The sequence below is a fragment of the Natator depressus genome, chromosome 2 (assembly GCF_965152275.1).
Source record: "Natator depressus isolate rNatDep1 chromosome 2, rNatDep2.hap1, whole genome shotgun sequence".
Taxonomy (NCBI): Eukaryota; Metazoa; Chordata; order Testudines; family Cheloniidae; genus Natator; species Natator depressus.
This window is the reverse complement of record NC_134235.1, coordinates 216,104,530-216,125,388: the sequence shown is the minus strand read 5'-3', so window position 1 is coordinate 216,125,388 and position 20,859 is coordinate 216,104,530. Positions and strand designations below refer to the sequence as shown.

At 40.0% G+C, this 20,859-nt stretch overlaps 1 protein-coding gene across 7 annotated transcripts in view; it reads left to right on the top strand.

Annotated features, from left to right (window-relative positions):
- The window catches only part of DYNC1I1 (dynein cytoplasmic 1 intermediate chain 1), a 255,231-nt gene that overhangs the window by 217,219 nt on the left and 17,153 nt on the right, over nt 1–20,859 (top strand). For 6 of the 7 annotated variants that reach the window (XM_074945881.1, XM_074945885.1, XM_074945882.1 and 3 more), the window contains 2 exons: nt 6,303–6,443; nt 12,117–12,242. In XM_074945881.1, coding sequence (XP_074801982.1) covers nt 6,303–6,443; nt 12,117–12,242 — 267 coding nt within the window. The remainder of the gene's footprint in view (nt 1–6,302; nt 6,444–12,116; nt 12,243–20,859) is intronic. The other variant, XM_074945884.1, reaches the window with a different exon arrangement.

The following is a 20,859-nucleotide window of genomic DNA, read 5'->3' as shown; positions in this document are numbered from 1 at the left end:
AATGGTGCAGAATCAGGCTGCAACTATGAAGTATTTCAGAATAATTAAGACTATATAAAAAAAAATAAAAAAATTGTAATGTACCTAATCAACAAAATTTTCCCTCCATCTTCTACCTTGTTAAATACAGCAACCCCAGTTGTGCTCTTTGAAATATTTTGTTATTAGAAGGAAAGGAAATGTGTTCAGAATCCTACAAGATGGGGTTCTCTTCAGTAATAATTAAGCTCAGAGTTTGCAGTTGCTGACCCAGAAAAACTCTGCAGACCTCTTGATCCTACCAGCCACAAAGACTAATCCTGATGGCTCAGTGTAAACTGCTGTTTGGCCACATTAGAGATTTGTCAATATTCCCCACCCTCCAGAGTGCAGATTCTAGCAAGTGGCATGTTGAGAATGAAACAACAGGGCTGCTGAGAAGGCATAATAATTCCCCGAGCACAAGTGTGATACCAGACTGGCCACCCCGTGATGAAATTGTATTTTCTATTTTTTAAAAAGAACAACTGGGCTTTGACGGGCCTGATCGCGAATGTTCCTTCCTCTTTCCAGTGATACCCATGGTGTTGTAATAACTGTGGTCATGATCCTTTGTAACTGCATCCATTAGATCCTGCATCCCTGCCTCATTTCCCCACTCCATCATCATTGCCTATTATCCACAGCACAGAGCAGGAAGAGGAGCAAGGTGGTGGGGGTGCTGCAGAATGACTCAGGCAATAGTTGCAGAAGTGGAGGAGCATAGCCATAACCATCACCATAGAAGAGGAGAGGCTTACTACGAGGCCTAGTAGTTTATCTGTTGGCAAAAGAGGAGAAGAGGAGGCAGAGAAAAGGGGGACAGAATGGTGGCGGTAGGAAATCCAAGACCTTCTGTGTTTCTAAGTCAGATGGGGGAGTGAGTGAGCCACCTAATCAAACAGCAACAGCAACATATTTCCCTAAGCAAAATATTCTTCCTCAAGGCTTTATTCTTGGTGTTTGGAGTGCACAGGTTACAGGCAGCCCAGGCTATAGTCCTTTCCTTAACAACTTGGGGCCTGATCCAGTGAAAGATTTCAATGGGCATTGGCTCAAGATCTAGTTGAAAAGCTCTGATTCCTCTCCTGTCTAGCTGTCAGTGAGGTGCTTTTACACAGTCCTCCGCTTTTCTCTGAGTATCTCATTGGGTCTCAGTCTCCATTCCTGCATCATTACTCCACCCTCTCTATCAGCAGATGATCTAAGGTGGAAGTTAGCTCCCTAACTGTTGATATGAGAATAGGATGCCAGATTAGATGTTCTTAATTCTCCTTCAGATATTCTGAACAGAATGTGGTGGTTGTTTTGCTGAGGCAGCCAGAGTACTCTTTGGTGCTCCCACATTGTGGGAGTCAGAAGACAAGTTCCTCAGAGTGTTGGCCCCTCTGGCTCCATCCCCTGAGCACCCTCGCTCATGCAACAGTATCCAAGAAAGGCCCCTCCCTACACCTCCTCAAATCCTGCTCTTCCCCCCCCCTCCATCTTCAGTGAGCATACTGGTTCCATTGTGAGAGGGCCCTCTGTATGCGAGGGAGATGGGGAAGGATTCTCCGCTAAACAAAGAATACACTAAGCCATATTCTTCCTAATGTCAGCCAGATAAAGCCAACTCTGGCCAATAGCTGCCAGTATGTCCCAGAGCCTTTCTCTGAAAGAACAAAAACATTTCTGCAGGCAGGATGATGAGCTGAGTAAATTGTAAATCAGTCTGCGATGCAGTTAAGGCACAGTCATGGGACCTTCCGTGATGCAGAATAAAACAGGTATGATTGGTGGAGCTATGTGCTGATTTCTGTAGTAACAAAATAAGGATAATACATTTTGAACTTTTTGAATAATGAGATTCAAATTTATCATTTGATATAATATTGTAATAAGTCATTTACATATAGGTAAGAGCTGCAAGAAAAATTGTTCGAGAAAAATAGTCCTTTAAAATAAATCAGTGGCTAAAATGCATAGTGTAGTAGGCATATGGAAAAGTGCCGACTTAATAAAAGGATGCTTTTAAAAATAAAAGGTTGAAAACCCCCACTAAAGCGTAGCTGATGAATTCAGCAGTTTTGAAGAAACATGGCCCAAGTGCAATTGGCCAGCGAGAAACAATCTGCCAGTATAGCAAAGGTATGCTGAAATCCCGGTCCTCTTGAAATCAATGGCAAAACTCCCATTGACTTCAGCAGAGTCAGAATTTCACCCAAAATTGCCTTTTTCAAAAATAAGTGGATTTGGCTCAAGACATTGCTTTCATCTATTTGTTCTGTATGTAAGAATGATAATGGGGGCTGAAACTTAAGAATGCAAGCTCATCAAGTTTCAATTCCAGTTGTTTCATAACATTAGCCATATGGTAGGTTTACAGCTTGTAAGTCAGAAGTTCAAGCAATTTAAAATGGTGTTAAAATAAACTTTACATGGACTCACAGTTTAACAGTTCCTAGAAGAACTGGTTTGTAGTGATAAATGTGATCTTGCAAATGCATGTTCATAGGAGTAAGGACTACTCACATGACTAAGGGTTGACAGGCCTGGGCCCTTAGTCAGTGGGTTTACAGTAAAGTCTGAGGCCCCAGTCCTGCACTTGTGCACTATGAGTAGTTCCATTGAGGTCAATAGAACTACTCAGAGTGCATAAAATTAAGCATGGGCCTTACTGGTGGCTTGTGTAGAAAGGTTGCCCAGTATTTATTTCTTCTCAGACGAAGGGATGCAGTTCACAGACTTACATTCCCATAACATGTTTTCCAATAATAAGCTAGTGATTGGTTAACCAGGCTACCTTGGCTATTTGAGCGGGTGGTATTGCTTATCTCCCTGTCCCATGCAGACCCACATTCGGATTCATTAATATGAGTCTCATTTTCTGAATGGTTTGGATGCTTCTTAAATGCACATTATTCTGGCTGTCCAGATTTTAGCCCTGACTTCCGTTTTGCATGTTTAGATCTTCACTATCATGGTAATGATAATGCTTAGTGCTTAGACAGTGCTTTTCATCCATCAGTCTCAAAGCACTGTACAAAGGAAGGTAGGTATCATTAATCCCACTTAACAGTTGGAAAAATTGAGCCATATAGGGTGAAGTGACTTGCCAAAGGTCACCCAGTAGTCAGAGTCAAGAACAGAACGCAGGTCTCCTGACTCTCTTTTCAGTACCTTATCCTCTGGATCATGCTAGTCATTATTTGGTAAATATATTGCTGGAGCTAAAAGGCCATAAAAAGTGAATGACAGAATAAAATAAGAATAAATCCAATTTCAGTATTTCTTAAAAATGAAATGTTGATTGCAATCTACTGTGGATAGATTTTGTGCCTCTTAATCACATGGCATTTTATGACATTTATGGTCTGTAGTACTGTATTTGTAGTGTATTTTCTGTGCATGAGAAAAATATTTGCCTATCAGCAATTGGGTGGACTTTCTTTCCTTTAAACACTCTATTTTGTAGTACTGTTAAGTTTTCTCCAGCAAACTTTTATGTCTGAAATCTTTGAAACACACAGCACAATTTACAATGAAAATATAAAATACTGCATGCTCTGTGTATGTGTTTTGTAGACATTGTGGAGTTGTGTGACCTGCTCTGAATTCTATTTGCGGGCTTTCAGCTGAAGATATTAGCTCCCAAGTATCTTTTACAATACTTCTGTCTCCTCAAAATCCTGATCATCACTTAGCCCCCAGTTCTGCAAACACACATGTGCTTAATTTTAAGCATGCATGTCATCCCATTTACACTTCAATGGATCCATTCATGTGCTTTTCCTTATTTGGGAAAGAATTTGCTCTTGCTATTTTTGTTTGTTTGTTTTTGCAACACTAAGACTCCAGAAGACAATATTTAAACTTTTTAGAAAGAGTACACATCAAACTGAGGTAATTCCTCATCTTGAGCTCTAACTGCATTTTATTGTCAGTGGTTTACATTTTAAAAATAAAACAAAATATTTGTTACATTTATGAAATAAAAAAGTATAAGGCTAAATATGAACACTTGATCCTGCTTCCACTGGAAGTCAGTGGCTAAACTTCCATTGACTCAAACAGAGTTAAAGCAGGCCTATAAATAGTGTCCAATGCCTTTGTGTTTTAAAAAGACACTGTCATGTAATTAAAGCTGCAAATATACTGTTATAAAACCTATGCTGAATAGAAATGTTTTCATTAATTCTTTTTATATTGCAATGAAAACACATACATTCCTTGGCTGTGTGTGTGTGTGTGTGTGTTTTGTGTGTACACTCACAGACACCGTGGAGGAATATATACATACACACATGCATATATAATATATAAAACCTAAACACTGCAGCAGTGTGTAATGCAGGATGACGGAAAATGAAACAAACAAGAAGTAAACTCTAAGTAGAGTTGAAGCTGACCATTCTATTTTTATTGACAAAAATTAATAAAATGCAAAAAGAAACAGCATAATAAGTAAAAATTCAGTTCCTTCACTTTTAGAAATAATGGTGATATTAATAATGCAGGTAAGAAACTGTTCATTAAAAATATTATTTTTAATTTGAAGGTATTCTTCTAGAACCTGATCCAAAGCCAACAGAAGGACTTCCATTGCAGTAGGCTTTGGATCAGGTCCTTAAATTCCACAATTTTATATGCAAATTTGTTAGTTATCAATAGCTTATTAGCAAATAATTACAACTGCATGAGCTATTTCATGTGTTCTCAGCATTAATTTATGTTTTCTTTCCCTTGTTTTACTATCAGGACAGGGTGTATTCTGCAATGACCTTCTTGAGAAACCCCAAATATTTAAAACCAGTGTAAAAATAGGCTTACAAAGGTCTTCTGTATGTAGTGTTGTTGTAGCCCAGTGGGTCCCAGGATATCAGAGAGACAAGGCGGGTGGGGTAATATATTTTACTGGACTAACATCTGTTGGTGAGAGAGACAAGCTTTCAAGCCTGAAGAAGAGCTCTACCTACGCTTCAAAGCTTGTCTTTCTTACCAACAGAGAAGTTGGTCAAATAAAAGATACTACCTCACCCACCCTGTTTCTCTAAGGGTCTTCTGTGTAATACTTTACCTGATACTAAAGTCCCTTTACAAGTGTAGGGTAGAATCATAACTTTGAATTCTTATGTTCTCTTTCTTCAGATCTCCATCATACCCTGCTTGCAAAGGCATTAGACCAAACCCAAAGAGCTGTTACAGACAGCTGAGTGGATGTGGAAGACGTTTCTTTAAAAATCCCATTGTTTAGATTTCTGTCACAGACTCTGAGAATACTTAATTTCTCTTATCTCTGGAGTTTTCATTATCATTTAAATTTCATTTTACACTAATTGATCAGGGATTAGTGAAAGCATTATGCAAAAATTAGAATAAGAGAAGCCAGATGCGATGAATAATTCATTATGTCCAATTACATTTTATTTCTGGTGTACTTGCAAACTTGCCTCTGACTTCTAAGGTGTTTTGAAATGACAATGTTCGCTTCAAATAAGATCTGCACCACTTAATTTATGTGGCAACTACAGTCTCCCTGCTTCGCCTTCCCCCCATTTTAAAATTGAATTGTAACCAGTTTGGGAATATCCAGCTGTCACTAGACTAATCTGAATCACCTGGGAAAGAAGAGGAGGCACTCTCAGAGGGAGAGCAAGTATAACCCGTCGAAATGACCCCATGAAGCAGCAGACAATGAATTCAGCGAGGCAACCCCTTTGCTATCGCGTCATCCGGGAGTCAGTCGCTCCCCTTAGCGATGCCCCTTGTCTGTCTTCCGCGGCGCAACGGGGAAATAGCAAAGGCTGCTAATTGGCCGCGGCAACCATGCACGCGCCGCTAGGTGGCAGTCGCTGCCTTCCAAGCAAGGAGCCCCTGTGGGCGGCTGCTCCCTGGGAATCTCGTGATCCTTATCAGGTCAGCCCACAAACCTGATTTTTTTGTGTGAGCAACATGCAAAGCGCTCCCTCGCCCAGACTCCCCCCACCCCCCCTTCCCAAAATAGGCCCGGGAGCTAAGGGGCAGCCGCGCTGCGTACCTGTGTGGAATGTCTCGAGCTCTATTTGAGCCTGCTCAGCAGCTCCCCACCCAACCACCCCTTTGCCCCCCCCGCCTCACTGTATTTTATTTATGCCACTGGACAGTTGTTGCCCCATTAAAGCTCCAGTCCCACCTTCTGCAAGGACCTTTCATCTGGGGAAGTTTTATGACACTTGGTAAATGTGCAAAGTTTTTAATTAGACTCGCCAGACAGCCCGAGGCAGCACTAGCGCCACGAAGTCTTCATGCTTCTCTCTGCTTTACAGCACAACAAGCCGCTCTACTCCTTTGAAGACAATGCAGACTATGTCTACGATGTCATGTGGTCACCAGTGCATCCCGCGCTCTTTGCCTGTGTGGACGGGATGGGGCGCTTGGATCTGTGGAACCTGAATAATGACACCGAGGTGAGGCGGGGTGGCGGGGGGAGCCCTTAACCCTGCGCCGGCCGGGGCGGGGGAGAGGAGGAGAGAGAGGCTGTTAGGTCCCTGCCTCTCTGCCTGCCGCTACCAAACGCTCTCCTCCTTGTGCCCTCCAAGGGACACGGAGCTCCCACTCCCTGTGCGTTTCAAAGATCATTGGCCTGCCCGCCTTGTGTGTTTCAGGAGACGTGGCTCCAGCCTTCTTGTGTACATTTCAGGGGACACTGAGCTCCCCCTTCTTGTCCGTTTAGGGAACATTGAATCTCCCCACCCCCCCTTCGGTGTGGTTCAAGGCTCCTTGTATGTTTCGTGCAAGTTAAAATTTCCGGGGGAAGGGAAATAATGCAATCCCCATTCAAAAAAATCAAGCACAGAGCAGCAAATAGATAATGTTTCGCTTATTTGGGAAGGATACACTCCCTGCCTTTGGATTTATGTCAAGGCAGATTTTTAAAATCTCTCCCATTTTGTGATTTTTTTTTTCCTTTTGGCACACGGTTTCAGTGAGCCATTTAAAATCTCACCATCTCCCCCCGTTCAGATTATCACAGCTTGACAGCCCTGTACCAACACCACAGACCTGCCAAGTCTGTCTCATGTAGAGTGTGAGACCTCCTAGTTTGGGATCGATTTTAAGGCAGTTTTGTAAGTCACTCACTCTTAGGATGAAGGATTGTTTTTATTTCATTACTGTTATTTATTTATGAATGATTGTTATATTTGGTTTGTTATGTCTTCAGTCTATTTCAATGGAACATTAACTCTCCTTCATAATTGTTTTTCCCCCCAAATCTCCCGCAAATTGTCACAGCTTGACAGCCCCGCAACAGTACCTCCAACCTGCTAGGAACTTAATGATGCCCATGTGTTTCCCACCACCTCTTCTATTTCTTTCAACCCCATTGAAACAGAAAGGGCTAATAAGAGAACTCTTTGCAAAGATGAAGTAGCAAATACTGTACTTAAAAACCAAGCAGCCTCCTTCCTAAATATAGATAGTATGAATTTTATGTTCCTCTTTATTTTTGTCTGTCTGGTATAATATCAATCTGAAAATATGACTCCAGATGTTTAAAAATATTTCTAGGTATTGAATGAGTACAATCTTGATTTGATTTGAATTTTCCTTTGACGAATGTTTGCTGTAAGAACCATCACTGTTCTAAATGACCAGTGTGTTTTGATTATACCAGCAAGATTCATATTTTTCCATCACCCAAGCACTAACTGTTTGTTTTCAATACTCTGCAATGGCATAGTGCAAAAGTAGAAAACAAAACAAAAAAATCAGCATAAAAATAAGGTCACATTTTAATGGACAAGTTCTTCTCATTTTCTAAAACAAATGAGGAGAACGAATGCCAATATTTTCCATTTCCTACAATATTTCTTTAAAGTTAGCTCATTTATTACTATGTCTTTCATGTAACAATGATAGATACACATTTCAGCCAAAGTAAAATACAAGTGCAGTTTATGGTCTCCAAATCAGTGCTGCTTGGCCATAAATAAATGTGGACAGGTAAGAGGAACACACGCTGAAAACTGTATTGTCACGTGGAGCAGCCATGCCTTTTGAAGTGTTCTGAGCAGGAAGTACTGCAGCCTTTTTAATTAGAAAGCATACAGCTGGAGGATATCCAGGAGGACTCTCCTCAGAATTTCTTTTGGAGAAGGGAGGAACATATCCTTCAGGTGTTCTCATTAATGCCACTTTAACAACATAAAAACCTGTTAAAGTTTCAAAAAGAAAAAAAAAAACCCTTTCTGGTAAAATCCTGACCCCTCTGAAATCAGTGGGGACTTTGCTGTTGCCTTCAGTGGCACTTGAATTTCACCACAAATAATTACCATGAGCTGCCTGGTTCTGCTCCCATTGCAGTCAGTAAGCTGGATCATGCCCTAGATGACCAGACTTACAGATACATTTTGAGTAAGAAAAGGCAAACAAGCATCCACAAAAATGAATTCAGAGTTTGTTCCTGCATTCTGTACACACCCTCAGCCACCAGCAGTTTCACAAAGAATATTCATTCATAATGGTCAAAATCAGCTCTCATATAAGTGTAAATCTCTATCGAAGTCAATGGTATTATTACAGATTTACATCAGCATGAGAGTTGAATTTGGATCTCTGAAGAAAAAATTACTATTCCAGTTCTTTAATAAGCAGTGATGGAATAACTTGAAAATGTCTAGAAATCATAAACTAGCAGAAACTAAATCAATGGGAGGTTTTGGATTCGCAACGAAAACAGATCAGATAGAGTCAGTGAAAGAAAACCCTACGCAATTCTTTTAAAAATTACAACTGAAGGTGATCAATGTTTTCTTTGACCCTTTGCCTGGTAGGTTAAAATTAGATTATAATGGTTTTCTATAGTTGATTATTAAAGAATCTGAACAAATTATTCTGTTTACTAATGAAAAATCTTTGTCAGAGTTTTATTCATTAGTCATTGTAATAAAAATGAGATGACTAACCTGGGAAATTCGTGGGACTCCTTAGCTGTGTTTAAACAAACAAAACTTTCTAGTAATAGATGTCAAATACAGATGGAGGAAAATGACAAATATATTAATGGCTTTTAATTAGATCTACTGATGAAAAATGCTATATAAAAGGTTGGCCATTATTATTATTAGTAATTATGTTTTTGTTTCTTTGATTTTAGGAAATTAGCTGCATTAATGTTTTGTTATTATTTTGAAAACTGATGGAGAACATATTGGTTTTTAGATAACTTACAAAAAACCTTCCAATTTCTTGAAATGTAATACAGTTTCTACTAGTCCTCTTCGCTATAATTATTTTTTTCATTATGATTTTTTAACAGTACCTAGCCCTCATTCTAGATGCTTTTTGATCCAAATGGCTATAATCTTTTGACTATTATCACAATCAAACTTTAAAAAGGGCTGAACTAATCACATGTATCATTCTGATTTGTGGATAACATGTTTGGTTTTTGTAATAACAATGAAAGTTATCGTATTTGATTTATTTAACATTAACCCCCCCCTTCCCCAACACTTCTTTACTCTCCTGCAAGTTGTATAACATTTTTAGATGTACCAGTATGTCAGATTTTCATTTAAATTTAGGATGGAAGATCTTGATTTCCCAGTAGTGTGTCCACAAAATTTTTTTTTTTTTTTTTTGCCTGGCTTAAAGGTAGAATCAGCATCCAGGTTATTGCTCAATCATCTCTATTGATTACTGTTCAAGAATGATTGATATTTTTCCACTTTGCTGCTCTATTATGTTGCTTTCAATAGTATTTTCTTTTGTATGTCTTGTATATTTTGGCTCTGAAACTATGTAGATGGCATTTATTTTGTTAAGTAGATATGAAAGATATCTCTAAACAGTTTTTTTTAACAGAACATAAGCAACAAAAATTAAAAGGTGAATTATTAGTTGTTGATTTTTTGGTGACTGATTTCTCAGTCTATTTGCTAAATTCATATGCGAAAATGGTTATAATCTGACAAGTGTCGGCTTATAACTTTAGATAATTTATAAAGTATTTTAAAATATAACTTTAAAAACATAACTGTGGTGTCATATAACCATTATAAGGTAAATTCAGATCTTTGAAATGTTAAATAGGCGTGTGTAATTTAAACTATCATTATTCAAAGCAGTCAGATCTATTTTAAGATAATGTGGAATGACTACATATCTCTTTGTACAAAAGGAAAAAAGGAGGGGTATTCAAATATTTTAGAACTATTTCACAATTGCTTTGATGCTGTTAGATAAATTTGTTGTGTGAGAATGATTTTTACTAAACCATTAGAAGATTTTAATTTATAGAACCCTGAATTGGTCAGCTTGCCCTTTGTTTGTTTTTCTGTGCAACACAGGAATAATGCTATATTAACCCAAAGCAGAGGTAGAGTACCTGTATATATTTCAGGATTTTGAAAGGTATAGCTAAAATTCTATGTCTGAAACATACTCCTTTGAAAGAACTTATATATTTTTGATCTACTAATTTTCTGAGGAACAAAACTAACTGATGAAATGGATTAAGTAACTGCTCTAGTGTTCAATTTTGTCTGTTTGAGGATTTTTTCCTCTAAATTATATAAAATTAACATAGCCTTAGGAGTTAAAAGAATTGTAGAGACTTCAATGATTAGGAGGGTGAAGCATATTATCACATGATAGTTTTTATTGCTACTTTACGCCAGGTAATTGGCCTAATAACTCACATTGAAACCTCTGATTCCAACACACCAAATAATATACCTGAGATGAGGAATTACAGGAGATGCCATCTTTCATTGGTCATATAGCACTGATAGGACCTAGGCCTGAAACAATGAAGAGAGAAGCTCAGTGGCTTATTTGCATCTCAATACCGTCTTTACAGAGTGGGGGTGGGGGCAGGGAAGAAGATGCGGTAATCTGCTTTCTGATTGCTATCCAACATTATTTCTGAATTACTGTGTAAGCAGATCTATTCTAACTTCTCTTGGGAGGCTCAAGGGCACTATAGTGCAGTAGTTTACAGGATGAGGGTTTAGCATGCCAACCCAGTTGTTCTGAAGTACTAGTTTGGTTTTGCAGCCTTTAGTCAGAGTCTGTAACAAAGGGACAGAGTGAGTTTCCAGATCTTGAGGTGCTAGGTAAATAGCACAGCTTTACAGTCATTGTTCTGCTGCACGAGTGACTGTGCACAGTTATTGACTGTAGCTGGAGTCTCCCAGGCAGTCTGCAAAGGCTCAGCTTCCAACTCTCACTGATACCTCATGCCATTTAACGCTGTGGTTTATTTCATGAACTGTACATTAACAGTACGTACATGTGCACATGTGTGTATCTTCCACCACATTGCCTTACTTTAACAGACAGTCTTGCATTTACACTTAGACTTATTAACATAAATGCATCTACCTAATGAAATGTATTGGATTTTTGTAACATAATCAGTGGTCTAAAATTGGGTGAAAATCAGTAAAAACTGAATAATAGCTTTTGTGAAACCTGGGATTTTTTTTGGTAAAAATCGGTAACAACTTAAAATGGAGAGCCTTATGCATGAAGCACATAAGGGCCTACCATTGAGGAAGAATTAAAAAAAAGGAAAGAATAGTATGGAAATTACAAACGTCTTGTTTTGAACTGATTTTCTTCTGTTTCTGTCCTACCTTGCTACTGAAATACAAAACTAAAACCAAAACATTGACGTAGGTCAGTAAAATATGGTTTTCATAAACGCTGCTACCATTCTGTGAATTTTCAAACCCCATTTTAATACTATCTTTAAGCCTATGAATTCCTGACACTCAGTTGATTCTTAACTCACTTCTTGATCAGAAGTCAGTGCATACTGAAAAACAAGCTGCTGTGGTTTTGCATGTCTCCAGCCAGGAAAAAATATTTGTACCATTTACTGTGAAAAAGTCTCCCGTACCCTTCCCAAACAGTCTGTCTCATTCTTCCCACCTCCCATACCTCAGTAGAGCATGTGACTGAAGAAACAATTAATCTTTTTTTTTTTCCTCCCCCTACACAAGGGATGTATGTTACCTCATGTAATTCTAAGGGACTTGTGATTCATCCACTGAAACAATAACATTCTAAACTGACATATTTGATTCACTCACAGCATGATTTCATTAACATCATTATTATTGATGCAATAGGTTCCAACAGCCAGTGTGACAATTGAAGGAGCTTCTGCCCTCAATCGTGTCCGTTGGGCCCAGGCTGGGAAAGAGGTAGCAGTTGGAGATTCAGAAGGCCGCATCTGGATCTATGATGTTGGAGAGGTACTTGTTCTTTTAAAATTTAATTAATTAATTAATATTTCCAATATTTGTCATACCACTGAATGTTAGAAAACATCATACATTTATGTGCATGAGAAGGACACTTCCCTTTGGTGATCCAGATGGTTTTTAATGATGTCATTGATTTGGAGTGCTACACAACTTTGAAATGTACCTTTAAATACAGCTAAGTTTAGCTGTTTAATTCCAGATCTGAAGAAGAAATCTTTTTCAAATGTCTTGTGATTTATTCTCACTATTTATGTTTTATTGTCAATAAGTGTTTGGTTTTTGGCTACATTTACTAGGGATAGAAGAATATAAAACATTACAATATAAAAGGTACAAAAGATAGATAATATAATATAAAATATTCCAAACACTCCCCTCTAGGGTTCACTTTTTGCATTTCAGTAACTCATATTTCATGACTGACTCCACTTTATCTACCGATACAGATTTTTCTCATCATGACATATAAAGCACCACTCAGTATCCTTGATACCATTGCCTGAATATTTACAGTGGCTCCAACAACAGAAAACGGAGAGGTGGTGGTTTGGGGGTTAGCAGATGCATGTGTGGTGTGAAATAGCAGGATAAATATTCTGTCTTTTAAGGCTGTTTTCAATTTCCTCTACTACATACAAAAAGTAAGCTGAGGTATGTTGTGCATGGATGGAGCCTGTCTCTTTGTTGATGAATGCAGTATGAAATGTTCAGCTGCATTACGATTCTTTGGAATAGTCAAGGGTGAATCTCTGAGCAATCAGCCTTTATGTAGAGAATTTGTTTTCATCATTATCTGTGATAGGATACTGGGGTATCCATCTCTACACAGTAGGGAAACATTACAGAATGCATTGAGTATTATCTGTAACTCGCATAAAGTGATTTTATGGCCCAGAGCAAAGTTGCTTGAGCATGACTCATATTTTTGGATTGCATATGCTTGTGCAGGAGGTGCCTTTCCTCACAAATGGCTGCTGAAACTTCTTGCTATATAATTTCTAAATTGTCTAAAGTTATTACACTCAAATGTCCACTACAGTACTGGCAGGGGAGACCGTTTTATTTATTTATTTATTTATTTGTATTATTTCTCTGAAGTGATGGGGTTTTTCCCCCTTTCTAAGTGATATGACAGACTATTGCAATATTTGCAATGACAATATAGTCCGGTCTTGTCTATTGTCTAGACAGGCTATAGAAATGTCTCTTTGACTTATCATACACCAAACCATTCATAAGGTTGTTTCTCTCTGCAAGATTAATCATGAGAAAATGGACTTTATCCAGAGGGAGTAATATTTACATTGTTTTTCTTTTTTTCTGCATAATCAGAAAAATACTACTTGCAAAATTAATCTCAGGGATACACTCCTCATGAAAAATAAAGGCGTACTTATATTATTTGTAAAAAGAGAGTAATCAGTATTCAGGTCTGAGAGTCCAGATCAGTGTTGTATAATGAAGACCAGTGATACTCAGACCTCAGTGGTTCAGGAGCCAAATTAGTGATCAACATTACTCAAGAGAGCCACAGCAGTGTGAATACATTGTTTCATTCAGTATCGTTTTCCTCGTTTTACATATGGGAAAATGGAGGAACAATGAGGATTCCTCCCTCCCCCCCCCAATTGCTGCCTCGTTGATTCCCATTTCTGTTTTTAAAAAGGGGTTCAAAGGGTTACCGATACCCTAGCAGGGCAACTCCTGTCATTACTAAGGGCTTAGCTACACTTGCGAGTTAGAGTGCATTAAAGCAGCCCCAGGCACCCTAGCTCACTACCCGTCCGCACTGGCAAGGCTCGTAGAGCGCTCTGACTCCATGGCTAGAGTGCTCCTGGTACTCCACTTGGCGAGAAGATTAACGCTTGTTGTGCCTTGGCTGAAATGTCCGGGTGTCGGTATGGACGAGGCGTTGCATTACTGTGCTCTGATCAGCCTCTGGAAATGTCCCATAATCCCCTTAAGTCAAGTAGCCACTCTTCTTATTGTTTTGAACTCGCTGTAGGAATACGGAAATGCCCTTTGAAAGCTCCATTTCTGACAGCCAGCTGCTTATCTGCCTCAAGACAAAGCAACCATTACTGTGGAATTCTGTGTGTGAGAGAGAGCGAGGTTGGGGGGGAGGGGAGAGTCTGCTGCTGTCTGAACTTACAAGACAGCATGCTGACATGCTCTCAGATTCCCCAAAACCCACTCTCTCCCCCCACATACACGCAACACACTCCCTGTCATGCTCCATCCCCCCCCATTTGAAAAGCACATTGCAGCCACTTGCATGCTGGGATAGCTACCACAATGCACTGCTCTCTGTGGCCGTTTCAAGAGTGCTAATGTGGCCATGCCAGTGCGCTTGTAGCTGTCAGTGTGGACAGACTGCAGCACTTTCCCTACTGCGCTCTATGAAGGCTGGTTTAACTGAAAGCGCTCTACATCTGCAAGTGTAGACATGCCCTAAGAGTCACTAGAGCTAGCCTAAGTCAGATGCAGACTTACGCAGCAATCAGAGTGCCAGTTTAAATCACTAATAGGATTTCATACTGGTGGCCCTGAGAACAGAAGTTGAAGATAGTGAATAACAGCATCTTAATTTATTATACCTCCATGTCAGTTCATAAAGAGTCCTCTTAAAAGTAATTCAGATGTAGGTACACTTAGGGCCTGATCTAACTCCTGTTGAAGTCAATGACATCATTGGATCAAGCTCTTAATAAGGGTCTGATGTAGGAAAATATGTTTGCAGCCTTGTCAGTGGTGCAAACTGTGGACACTGACTTCCTGGCAGATTGCCTTATCCAGAAGTAAAATGAAGCCTGCTGAAAAAAGACAATACAGTAGGGAAAAGCATATTGAGGCTGGGAGCTCACTGCCTTGCCGTTCCAGTCCTGTCCCTCCTTTCCTTTCCCTTCATCTCTCCTCACCCTGCCACACAGAGCATGGGAGTGCCTATAACCTCAAGTCTGAAAAAAATGCCCCTGGTGGCACCCTCAACTGGGAGGAGGAGTCACTAAACTCCAACATAAGGACAAGATGTTTAGAAAGCAAAGCTGACAATCTTACCACAACCCACTAATTCTATACTTATTGGACTATCTAATTCTAATCTTAAACTCCTCTTGCCCTCACACTGCCCGGATGGATCGTCTAAGCTGTGTAGATATTTATTCCTCACTGAGCATCTGAGGGTATGTCTACACTACCCGCCGGATCGGTGGGCAGCGATCGATCCAGTGGGGATCGATTTATAGTGTCTAGTCTAGACACGATAAATTGACCCCCGAGTGCTCTCCCGTCATCTCCCGTACTCCAGCTCCGCGAGAGGCGCAGGCGGAGTTGACAGGGGAGCAGCAGCAGTTGACTCACCGTGGTGAAGACACCATGGTAAGTCAATCTAAGTACGTCGACTTCAGCTACGTTATTCATGTAGCTGAAGTTGTATAACTTAGATCGATCCCCCCCACAGCGTAGAGCAGGGCTTAGTGTCTCTCTTAGGGATCAGTCCTGCACCAGTATAGTCAATGGGAGCTTTGCTATTGCTTTGAATGGGAACAGGCCCTTAATCAGGAGCATTGTCTCCATTGCAGGAGTGCTCCTCGGCAGCTTTCCTCTTTTCTTATCATGGACAACAGTGGCCTCCCCCCTTGTGCCTTGATCTATTGGGATTTGCCCTCCCCGCTCATCTTTTTAAACTGTCTCAGTCCAAGTGGTTGCCGCATGGCTCCTCTCTTCTTTTTCAGTGGCTGATTTTTTAAACAGAGTTGTTAGCAGAGAAATCTGGATTTTTTGAGGCCGTGGGCCCTTTAAAATTCACCCTAACTATAGTGAGTCATAATCAGCATTCATTAGTGCCAGGGTACACTGTGCTCTGAAGTGGAAAGAGTCTCTAGGATTACATCGCTCAGAAGGCAGCAGGCTGCTTTGCAGAGATCCTACATATGCTCAGCAAAAATAGTCAGATACCATATTTTTCGTATTTGCCCAGTCTTTAAAACCTACCCTATTCTTCTTCTTGTTACATTCCAGATACTACATTGGATTGGCCATATTGTTGCTAAATGGTGGTTTCTTGTACCCACAGTTCAAGAAGGATGTTAATAAATTGGAGAAGGTTCAGAGAAGAGCCACAAGAATGATTAAAGGATTAGAAAACCTGCCTTATTAGTGATAGACTGAAGGAACTCAATCTATTTGTCTTAACAAAAAGAAGGTTAAAGGGTGACTTGATTAATCTATAAGTATCTACATGGGGTAGAAATATTTAGTAGATGGGCTCTTCAGTCTAGCATAGAAAGGCATAACATGATTCAATGGCTGGAAGCTGAAGTTAGGCCAATTCAGGCTGAAAATAAGATTTAAATTTTTAACAGTGAGAGTGATTAACCATTGGAACAGTTTACCAAGGGTCCTGGAGGATTCGCTATCACTGAAAATTTTAAAATCAAGATTGGATGTTTTTCTAAAAGATCTGCTCAAGGAATTATTATGGGAAAGTTCTGTAGCCTGTGTTATACAGGAGGCCAGACTAGATGATCACAGTGTCTCTTCTGGCCTTGGAATCTATGAACTGAAAAAAGAAGATATGTTGAGTTGAACATCATCCAAAAGCACAATCATGTTTAAAATCATATTTCGTAAAATAATAAAATCCACTTTTCCTACACAAATGAACTGGGGCACAAAACTGACATGACAAGCTTGGAACAGAGCAGGAAACCTATTTTGATATCAAATTAAAGCGGTGAGGTTCTTATCTTGTTAGTTCCATCACTGTTTTTATTCTGTCTTCTAGAGAGCAGTAGAATTTGCATCTGTGATTTCTAATTAAAATATATGGTGTTTAGAGAACCTCATATGGCCTATCTGCAAACATCAGATCTAGAGCCCAAACTTGCATTCCTTGCTCAGTCAGAATTCCCTTTGAGATCATGGATGTTTTGCCCAAGTAAGGACTTTAGGATAAGGCCCTTCTGTTTTGACAGGTTATCAATCGATGATCTTTATGACATCACAAGTGCAGAAACATGGGTGATGAGACAGAGCCCATGACCACGGAATTAAAAATAATGGGGATATATTCAGTTAAACCAGATAATGTTGTCTTTTACAGTACGTATTTTTAGTTGTTTGATTTTGACATCGTGTTTGAAAATAACTGAACACATTTATTTTCACAGTGAGGGGTCTATTTTCTCTTCCATGCTTGTGTTTTACGCCCATTAGCATTAATGGGAGTCATGTGCATGCTTCCAGGGGAGAATAGACTTAAATAATCCATATATATGTGCACGTGTGGTGGTTTGTGAGAACAACTTGTAGATCAGTAGCTGATGGCTTAAAAAATTGAGGGTTGGGGGAATCGGATTCTTTCAGTGTGACAGGATCTTAAACATACTTAATTCAATCAGAGAATATAACCAGTCGTTAATGAGTGTTCGTTCCTGCTAGATCGGAATAAGTTCACTTTCACAGGACTTATAATTGTGATATATTTTTTGAAAAGACTGTATGTAAAATGTACCGTGAGTCAATTTGGCTTCTGTTGTCTTACAGCTTCTTTACTCAGTAGCCAGGGCTCTACATGGTAATAGTTGATTTTAGAACATGGACCATTGACTGTAGATTTATTCACATGCCCCGATGATTGATTGATAGACCTAACTGTGCATGCTTCAGTGATGTTACACAGATGCTGCTGTCCTAAATATTCTCTATCAACCATGTTTGCTGCTTATCTGAACTGAGTTAGAATGTTATTTGTAGCTCCAGTTGTGAAAGCAGCAGCTTCTCTTCCACCTTCCATTATTTCTTTTTTCCATTAATCCTTTCAGGGGAAGAATTTGATAGCGGTGGGGAAAATAGATAGAAATTTCAGATCAATAATCTGTTAGTTGATGGTAGTAAAACATAGAATTTGGAAAAAAAGAAAAAGCGTTTTTGACACAAGGAGAGAAATTATGATCTAAAAGAGTGTTTGAAGTTGTAATTTAGAGGGGCCTATTATCACATATGACTTGTTTCATTAGACTAATTAACTAATGGAAATAAGAGTGGTTGCATCTGTTTGGCAGGGTTATCAGACAGTTTAGTGTTAGGGTCAGTAGCAATCAGGATCCAACTGGAGAAAAGTAAGACATGATATTCCCCAGACTCCACCCACAAACCAAGTTCCACCCCCTGGAGACACCAAAAAGAGAAATCATTCACAGTAAACTGTGCAGATCTTCATTAAAAAATAATCTTGCTCCTTTCTTGCATGCTTTGACCAGTAGTGAAATAATTAACAGTTAAAAGGAGCAATCCACATCTCTTTCAGTGCTGTTGTTTCAGGCTTTCTGCAGACTCAGGTATACATTGTGGCATTGGTTTATATGTGGTTCACATTCTGAAATGTATCTTTGCCACTATAAGGGCTAGAGTTTTTATTATTTTTAAAATGAAGCAAATCTTAGATTCTGGGATTCAAGAAGGCAGCTACCTGAAAGGGAAAAAAAGTACCCACTTACCCAGCCACCACAGATCAGTCCAGTTCAGTCCCTGATAGCTGTGATGTTAATGAAACCCAGAGAAAAAGATAACTCCGTTGACTACTTTATGTGCAGGCTGAAAAGCTTGGAAAAAATTACAAAAAAAAAAAAAAAAAAAGTTCAGGAAAGGGTTGGAAAGTCTTGGGTGTATATCATCTCTTCAACACTGTAGCATGGAGAGAGAAAGTAAGAGCAGCTATTGGTAAAATCTAGCTGGAAGGAGGGATCATTCCTCCTTCTCCCCAAGATGGTGGTGACCGTCTGTGTAAATACATTGTGCTCAGGCCTCGGGGATGATTTTGAGAGGCATGGCCAGCGGGTGGGGAAGTAGCTGCTCTCTGAATCATGCCAGCAAACTGGTGGTGTTGTAAGCAGTGGCATAGTTAGGAGTGGAAATTTGGATGGGCCCCAACTTATGATGGACAGGCAATGAGCAAAGGTCTGATGTCACAGCCAGTCATGTAAAATGAATATATTCTATATTATTGCATATTATATCGCATTTGAATGCCGGGAGCAGGATTGTCGGGGGATAGCTAGGTTAGACCAGGGCCTTGAGTGCAGGGAGCCTGGGGGCAGAGCTGGCCAGTGGAGAGAGGAGCAGGCCACTTAGCCCCACAGGCAGGCATGGGTTAAGCTGGAGTGGGCAGGGGGGTTGGTTGGCACCTGCATGGGGCCCGGCTCTCGCTGAAGTTGTCTGGGCTGGGAGAAGTTGCAGCCCTGGGTGGAGGCAGCAGTGGGGCTGGATGGGCTGCCGCTCTCCACACTTTGCTGGCCACAGCATTCCGCAGACAGTCCAAGAGCCACCTGCTATTGAGCCAGGAGTTCCTGATCCACAACCAGCTTCTTCATTCACACAGGCTCATATCTGGGTGGGCCTGGGTGCTCCGTGAGCGGGCCCTGACCCACCCAAGCCCACCAGTGGCTATGCCCCATTCTGCTCCCACTGAAGTCAGGGATAAAATTTCCTTTGACGTCAATGGCAGCAGAATCAGCCCCAAATATCTGCTCTATGGATTGCGAGGTTCAGAGCAGGGAGCACTGGATGAGGGGACCATAGAGAGGGACTAGCATTCCACATATGTACCCTGAGTTTCACAGATTTCACCATGGATCTTGGGTCGTCCATGGGGTCAGAGGGTCACAACGAGGGTCTCGTCTCTGCAGCTAAAAACCTCTCCACCCCCAGGGGATGATAGATCACAAACTGTATGTTTCATCTTGTGGGGTTTTCCAGGAGAGTTTTCTCCTGCGGTAGATCCTTCCTGAGGAGACATGATAGGGCTCTGACGTGATTTACAGTGGTTTAAGAAAGACATTTTTGCTGCAATACTGACATTGGATTCCACAACTTGTAAACGTTTTATTATAAACATCCAAGATGAAACACTAGAATTAAAAGTAACTTTTAGAACGTCTGACAGCAGAATGGCTCAAGTACATATTCTGGATATGTAACATAAAGTGACTCAGACAAAGTTTCACTAGGAAGGGTTGGGTACAAAGCTAGTGTCAGAATATAATCATTGTAATGAACAGCAGAATCCGGGTATAAATGATTGTGAAGTGGAAGTAACCAAGGGTTTGATCCTGCTCCCAGTGAAGTCAAGGGGAATTTTGCCATTGACATCTATGGTATCAGGATGAGGACATTTGATTCCAGTGGATCAGGACTTTAGTCTCCTATTATTTTCAAAACAATGTTTTAACCAAGCTATAACCCAGACTGGTTGCTGCGAAAAGTTCTGAAGAACCATTTTAATTTCCCCCCAGTGTTGTAATGTAATTGGAGGCTAAAAAAGAAGGGGATGGGAGGGGGCTCATAGAGGAAGAAAAGACAGGATACAACAAATGCATGGTTTTCACATGGCTTACATTTAGGCAATGATCATTTTGCTTTATATGAAAAAGTGAGAGAACAGCTTCGTCATCCCATGCCTACTTATTTATATTTTAAATAGAAATAGTTGCACCAGTGACTGGTGTATCCAGTGTTCACAAAGGTATTTTTGAAGTAGCTTAAATAAGAACTCCCTAATGAAAAAAATGCACTGTTTTGAAATCAGTCAATTTAATTACTGTGT